At 45.0% G+C, this 8,225-nt stretch overlaps 1 protein-coding gene across 1 annotated transcript in view; it reads right to left on the bottom strand.

The window, feature by feature from the left end:
* Positions 1-7,624, bottom strand: part of LOC121917351 (snake venom 5'-nucleotidase-like) — a 32,179-nt gene extending 24,555 nt beyond the window's left edge. The window contains exon 1 of the mRNA XM_042443254.1: positions 7,179-7,624. Coding sequence (XP_042299188.1) covers positions 7,179-7,556 — 378 coding nt within the window. The 5' untranslated portion in view covers positions 7,557-7,624. The remainder of the gene's footprint in view (positions 1-7,178) is intronic.
* Positions 7,625-8,225: the final 601 nt, after the last annotated feature.

An 8,225-nucleotide genomic window follows, 5' to 3' on the forward strand; every position in this document is an offset into this window, starting at 1 on the left:
ATAAAGTGCAAGCCTGGCTCCATCTGCCTCTGGAATATAAACAATGCTCATGTTCGCTCAAAAAAAATTGTTAAAAATGTAACATTGTTTGCAACATTCTGGAATATAAACAATGCGCATGTTCGCTCAAAAAATTGTTTGAATTTGAAAAGGGGGGGGTTGCCTGACATGAGCTCCGTTCATGACCTGATTTTTTCCTCCTGCAAGGGAAGGAATGCCCAGCGACAGAGGGCTTTGGGCAGGGGATGCAGGGAAAAGAGGCTCCTAAAGAATGCCTTCCCTTGCTCCCTTCTTCCCAGGGCTCTTTCCTCCTCCCCCTCCCCTCCGATGAGGGGAGGAAATGCCTTGCCCTTTGCTCACCCTCTGACCTAAATCCCTCCCTCAATTTGCCTCGATCGTGATCGAGGCCAAGTTCTCATTCCCAGGACCCGGGTTTTTTAAAAAGAAACGGTATTTGCGCCGATTTCAAAAGACCCGCGCTAGGGGCCATTTAACACGGAACGGGTGTGCAAGCCCCGGATTCGCTTGTGTGAGATTCGGGGTGAGTAGGAACTTCACGTGATTGAATCGGTTTCAGAACCGATTTTTTTTGTAATGTGAATGGGCCCCTAGTTTGGCTGGGACTTGAATGGATCAGAGCCATGAGATCAAAACACACTTTATTAGGTGCAGTATGATCTCTAGCAGTGCTTTCCAGAACCATGCAGAGGACATACCCCTGTGCAGCTGGCAAAAGAACTTCCTGAAAGCAAATGGCCTGGGGATTAAAGTGGGATCAATGAGTTGCATTCAGATTAAGATATTCTTTGTGTAGAGCCGCTAAAATCAACAAGACAAATTAGTCATGAATTAAATCCCAAGAATACTGTAAGCATGACTAAGTCTGGATCCAATCCAATGACTTACAGTTCCTCAAAATAAAACTAGATGAGCGTGCCCAGACTCTGATCCACAGGAGAGGCCCTTTTCTCAGTCCCACCACCTGCATATATATGGTTGATTGGAATACAAGAGAGGGCCTTCATAGTGGCTGCCCCAAGACTTGGAACTCCCTCCCTAGGGAGGCTCAGTGGCATCCTCCCTTCTGTCTTTCTGCTGACAGGTGAAAACTTTTTTTCTTTTTAAAAATTAGACAGGCTTTGAGAACTGAAGGCTTTTAAGGAAAGGGCTGTAAAAGCTGGATTGTTTTAAACTGAAATGATTAAATGGGAACTCCACCATTAAAATGTGAAAACCACTTCCTCCCAAACAAGGGTCCCATATATATATACAGTATACATATTCCACACAGTTCCATGCAACCATCCTCTGAAGATGCCAGCCACAGTTGCAGATGAAACGTCAGGAATAAATGCTTCCAGAATGCGGCCACACAGCCCAAAAGCCTCACAGAAAACTATGGATGCCAGCCGTGAAAGCCTTCAACTTGCCATTGAATTGGTTAACTTTAAAGAATATTTTAAAAATGTTTTTAATATGGTTAATAGTTTAAATTGTTTTTAATCATGATTTTTTGTATGATTTTAACTGTAATCCTTATATGTGTAAGTTGCCTTGAGTCCCAGTCTTGGGAAAGGTGGGATATAAGATGATGATGCCATTTCCATTGGGTAAAGTTTGTCAGGCCTTTGTTTCAAGTACGTTCCCAACATATGTGTTAAGGACTTGATCTGATAATTGTGTCACTGTTTCATAGGTCGGTGTAGCTTTAGAGAAAGTCACATTACAGACCTCTTGTAGAGAAACTCTCTATTCTTTCTTTAGCCACTTGATCACCTTTGAGCTCCAGACCATGTCACCATCCCAGGTCACATGGTGTGGCACACTTCCAAATTCATCCAACAATCCTTGGCAGGAGGCTCATTAGCCTTTGAATTGTAGGCACCTAGAGCTTCATAATGGACTAGATAAAATGCTACACAATGCAAACAGGCAGCTGTAATGAAACTTGTCAGCTGAATTGGAGTTAGGTGTCTGTGAAGAGAGGCCCTTCTGATCATTGCCACTGCTTGAGATGCCATTTGCTCTACCATTTGTTGTTCTGGAAAATCCCCAAGATCTTGTTTCAAGTTAACTCCCCTGCTGGAGACAAGTAAGGACTAAGAGCCTTATCACACATGGGGTTCTGCAGCTCTGTTCTGACATGACTGTGGGTCCAGCCATGTGGATTCAAGCTAAAATGTGATATATTATCTCACACAATTGCTTTCTATGGGGGGTTGTTCCGAGGCGCTTCAGCCCAAAGTGACTCCTCATTCTGGTGAATTCGGTAACAAGCGAATTCACAAAAATTGCTTCTAAGCTCACTTCAGTTTCACGCGAAATTGGTCTGGTGTGGAATGCAACTTTGTTTCTGTCCTGGTACACCCCCCAAACCTCCGAGGTCTCACATTTCCCATGATGCTGCACTGCAGTTTTGCCCCATTTGCTTCGGGTGCTCGGAAGGGTAGATTTAGATGTAAATTACAGGGGTGAAGGGAATGAAACAGGAGGCTGGGGGGGGGGGGGAGAGATGGGAGCAACGGAGGGGGCCATCAGAGGCTGGGAGAAGCAACACACTCCAACTCCCAGAATTCCATAGCCTCAAGCCAAGGGCCCCACAACAAACTCCAACACCCAGAATTCCATAGCACTGAGCCAGGACAGTTAAAGTGGAGTCAAAGCGGATTATTTCCCCAGTGCAGATTCAACCTAAGAGAAGGCAACAGTTACAAAGGGAAGGAGAGTGGATTGGATTCAGGGCGGTGGTATTTTAAGGAGCATGGAGAATAAGGGAAACAGGAGACATTTGAAGGAAGCAGGTGGGGGATTCAGGGAAATCTGACATGGAGGACCCAGGACACAGTCTTAGGAAGCCTGGGGGCATGGAGGGAAATCTGACAGGGAAAATCAGGATACATTCACAGGAAGCAGTTGGGGGGATGCAGGGAAGTCTGACAAGGAGGACCCAGGACACATTCTAGAGTAAATTGACTAAAAAATAGAATAAAATAGAAAGGAAGAAGAAACGTGAAGCTGTCATTCACATGAAACTGGAACCAGGAAGTGGCCCTCTTCTTCATCCCGGAAGTGCAAAGGTTCACGATGTGTTCAGACCCCCACTGAGCATGTGCAAGGGTGCCGATTCAAATTGTTGAATCCGCATGGAATATGTACCAGTGTGGTAATTCAATGTGCACTCACTCTGCTTTGACTCAGGAACGGCCACAATTTCATTCTTCATGTGTGATAATTCATCACGTAAATTGCCTTGGATTTGAAATGACTCTGCTTCACCCTCACTATGGAAGGGCCACGGAAGGGCTTTGGATTAGATTTCTAGTTTCACGCGTGATAAGGGCCTAAGTCACAACTGGAACATGACACATACTTTTCTGTAGCAGTAAAAGGGTTGTCAACTGAGGCCACTAATAAACCTCAACTGCAATTTCTTGCTAATTTTACGTAACCATGATGAACTTGATGACTAAGGAATAGGCATTTATGATGCTGCCTTAGCTACTCTGACTGGCAGCACATCCCTAGGATTTCAGGCAGTTATTGTCAGAAATCTTTGGCATTCAGGATGGGCTCTGCCATTGGAGTTTATCACACAGGAGGAATTTCTCTTAATTTCGAATGAAAAGAAAGTGGGGCCAGAATGCATTCATGTGAATTTGCTAGTTCAGCGAATTTACGTGAATTCGAATTGCATTTGAACTGACTTCCCATTGCTCGAAAATAGCTTGCCATTGCCCGAAATTGCTGTGATCACCTCTCACGCAATAACGTGAAACCCCATGATTGCATTCGGACTGACTTCCCATTGCCCAAAATTGTGTGTGGTAGTCTATCACACAATAACGTGAAACCCCATGATTGCGTTCAGATTGCTATTCGATTATACTTCCAATTTCCCTTGTCTGATAAACTGCATTGAACTGTAAATTCCTTCTTGTAGTGGATGCAGAAAAAGCTACATTCTTAACTGTCCATTTTACATGGCCCTCAAGGTAATGTTCATGGGGATTCCTCCCAGGCAGCTTCTGACCCAACATAGAGCCACTCAGCTTCTGCAAGATTAATGTATTGTGTACCTTCCAGAAATGGCCTCAATTTACAGAACTGCACTATGGCCTAAATCCTATAGTTAATCTGGACTACTGTAGACCCACTGAATCATTTGAATTTGTCTATTTTGACTCACCATGCAATAGAGTCAATGGGTCTGCTACAAATGGGACTAATCCAGAGGATTTCAACCTGTTTATGAGAGGGTATATTAGAAGAAATCAAGGCAATGGTTGAAGACAAAGTATCTTGATGTTTTGCTTTGTTTTGTTTATTTCAGTGAGTAGATAAACATTTGCTAGTCCTAATGAAAGGTTTAGGGGTGCATATTAATATAAACAGCTCATAGTATCATAAGATATCTTGTAGCTTTGATTTCAACATAATAATATTTAGAGTGAATTAAGTGGTACTGGTAGGATGGACATTAGGTATGACCAAATTCTCACTGATTTAGGATCTCGGATCCATTTAAACTATTAGTAAATCTGCATCCAACCCAGTATAATGCATGTCCAACATTCCCATCTACTCTGGAGATGAACAAGGTAATGTTACAATAAAGCAGGATGTGAGGACCAGCATATTCCCATATATTAAAATATAATGTTTATACAAGGGAATATGGATCAAATCTTCAGATGCATGCATTGCATGACTATAAACAGCAGGAAACATATATTTGTGGAACTTTCCTGGTATAACTTTGCAGCATGGAAATTGCACACAACCCAAATCAAAATGTGATTCAAGAGGCCCTAAATTTATCCAAGGAGTTCCAGAGTGGTACAAGACTACCCCACTAAATATTCTCCCTCCAGTTGTAGCAGCCCCTGATGTCCTTAATTCTGATGTTTTAATGAAATACTACCATCATACAATTAAAGCAATCAAAAATAGCATCTTTGACTTTCCAAGGCAACTAAACAATAGCTATGGGAGCCAGTGAAAAACAGGGGGGGGGAGATTTTATCCAAGTGCCTAAAAACACATTATCATCTGTACTTGGTGAAAAGACACGGAGATGAAGTTCCATCAATAAAGCACTTTAACCAAATACAGTATCATCTTTGGAGTGCTTGGGGCAATTTGTTCTTAGGTCCAATTTGGGAGAAAGGCGGCATATTAAGTAAATAAATAAACTGGGAACAGGTAGTCCATCAAATACACTGGTTTAGATCTCCCTTATCTCTTTAAAAACTAAAATCTGCACGTTGACTTGTCAGCTGTCAGTAGAGTTCTTTAAATACTATTAAGATATGTTGTTTCCTAAATAGACCTGCTAATGGTCTCAAAGATGTATTCTGTACTTGCTGACATTATCTGTTTTCAAAGATAGTCCCATGGAATAGATAAATGTGACAAGGTGATGTTTCTCCAATATGAGAAACATGGTCAGACCAAAGGACTGTCTAATCCAGCACTATATTTGTAAAAGGAACCCATTAGATGCACCTGAAAAGTCATAAGCAAGGCATTTGAATGAGAGTCTGGTGTTCAGCTATACTTTGGAATTGTTTATGTCAACAGCCAAATGCCTTTTACTGACTAGAAACTTGCCTCTAATTCAGGGGAGGGGAACATCTGGTCATCTAGACCTTACTGGACCATAATTTCTGATCATCCTTCACTATTGGCTTCAGTGGCTAGGGCTAATCTGGATGTTCAGATATTTCCTAGACCAGCTCTAGTCTTTTCTTAAAGTCAGCTCCAAAACAGAGACGAGGACATTCATGCAGAATTAGTTATTTTTATACAGGCTGAATCTTCTCTGGAATTCTAAAATCCAAAATATTCCAAAAACCAAACCGTTTTTCATGAGTGACTGAATGACACTTTTGTTTTCTGATGGTTCAATGTGAACACACTTTCTTTCATGTGTAAAATTATTTTTAGCATTGTATAAAATTCCCTTCAAGCCATGTAAACCCACTGAGTGACCTTGGGTACGTCACACTCTCTCAGCCTCAGGGAATGGCAATGGCAAACCCCCTCTGAAGAAACCTATCCAAACCTGCCCCATGGGTTCGCCATAAGTTGGAAATGACTTAAAGGCACACAACAACAACAAAAAGGTGTATAAGGTGTATATGAAACATAATTAAATAAAGATCCCTTTGCATACTGATTTCACTGACTAACATGGCTATATTGTCAAAGATATAGATATATAAAGATAAAAATAAAGCTATGCCATCAAAGATATGCGCACCACCAAATGCATCTCAGGAAGTAAACTGAAGTCCTGCTGCCAACTTTTCTCTTTCAGTTAGTCTCAAAGGTGCTACAAGATCTCTCTACAGACTGATTTTATAGACTAACAGGGCTGTGGCCTCAAAAATATAGATATATGAAGATAAACTTCAAAGATATGCACTCTAACAATTGCATCTGAGGAAGTAGACTCAAGTCTAGGAAAACTCACGCTGGCAACTTCTTTCTTTCAGTGAGTCCCAAAGGGGCTTCAAGGTCTCTCTCATTTTACACCTTTGGTAATTGGACTGGTAATTTGGTAATTTGGACTGATTTTACAAAGCCATATCTTTGAATTCTACCTCTGCGGAAAGCACCAAATTTAGCCAAATGGAGTGGAAATCCACCAACCTCTATAAGAAACCTGCCCAAATGCATCTCAGGAAGGAGGCTGAAGTCTAGGAAAGCGCCTGCTGCTAAGGTCTTTTTTTCAGTACTGAGACTTCTTGTAGCACCTTTGAGACTGACGGAAAGAAAGAAATTGGCAGCAGGAGCTTTTGTAGACTTCAGTCCACTTCCTCAGATGCAAGAAGTCTAGGAAAGCTCATGCTTCCAACTTCTTTTTTTCCGTCAGTCTCAAAGGTGCTACAAGATCTCTCTGAAGTGCTGATTCTGCAGACTGACATGGCTAGATCTTGGAGTTCTCTCTTCCAGGGAGTCTCCCAGGTGCCTAAGATCTCTCTCTACTACAGGCTGGTCTTACAGACTCACAAGGCTATATCTTTTGAATTCTGTCTCTTAGTCTCCATGGTGCCGGAGATCTCTCTCTCCTCCAGGCTGATCTATTCTTGCAGACCACCCAGTCCTTCTCTTCCTCTCGAGGGGGTGCCCACCAGGGTGCCATCCCTGCCCCCTCCTCTGCCCCATTTGCTCACCATGGCATCGTAGCCCAGGAGGTTCATGAAGCGGACCACCTCCCAGCCCTTGAAGTAGGAGAACCAGACGGTGCCCTGGAACTGGTCTCCGGCGTCGAGGAGGAGGACGGGGGCTCCGCTCCGGCGCAGCTCCTGGATCTTGGTGGCCCTCCGTGCCACTCCTCCGAAGCAGGGCTGCTGCCCGCCGGGGGCACACCTGCCGGAGTCCCGGCTGGTCTCCTCCACCCGTCCATGGACGTCGTTGGTGTGCAGGAGGGCCAGCTGGAAGGCCCCGCGGGAGGACAGGGCAGCCCCCGGCAGGAGAGGCAGCAGCAGCAGCAGCAGCAGCAGGAGGAGGAAGGGTGCCAGGGGCCCCGCTGCCAGGCTTTGCCTCCGCATCTCCTCCCTGTCTCTGCCTGTGTGTCTCTCTCTGGAGGATCCCAGAAGGAGGAGGAGGGCCTTGGGAGGAAGAGGGCAGGAGGGGCAGGGGGACGGTCCCTTTCCCTTGGCCCCAGCCAGGGCCCTGGGCTCCAGCCCTGCAGCTGCCCTCCCTGCTGCCCTCCCTTTTCCTCCTCCTCCTCCTGCTCCCTGCCCTAAAGCCACCCTCTTGGGCCCCTTCCAGCCTCTCAGACTGGGACTGCTGGGACTGGGACTGGGACTGGGACTGGGACTGGGAGGGATGTCCCCCTTGGCCTGAAGGGAGAGGGACTGGGGTGGAGGGGGAAGCCACCAGCCTCTGCCAGAAGCTGCCCCAAAGGCACCCGAGGATGAAGCAGGAGGAGGCTCAAGTCCGGGAGGAAAGCCCCTGCTGCCAATGTCTTCCTTTCAGTGGAGAGTCTCAAAGGGGCTCCAAGATCAATAAGGGTCTGCAATTTCCTACATGACCTTGGGGGTCGCCAAAAGCTGGAAATGACATGGGGGGGGGGGAACAACACTGCTGCTTATTGCATTGGATTCCCATCCCGTCTTTCCCCCCAGAAGCTATCACTTGCAGTGTAATCACGGCTTTCTAATCACTTACTCTCCCCAGCCCTCTAACCCTTTCTCTCCAAACCTCTGAAAGGGTGA

Source organism: Sceloporus undulatus, unplaced genomic scaffold (genome assembly GCF_019175285.1).
Source record: "Sceloporus undulatus isolate JIND9_A2432 ecotype Alabama unplaced genomic scaffold, SceUnd_v1.1 scaffold_16, whole genome shotgun sequence".
Taxonomy (NCBI): domain Eukaryota; kingdom Metazoa; phylum Chordata; class Lepidosauria; order Squamata; family Phrynosomatidae; genus Sceloporus; species Sceloporus undulatus.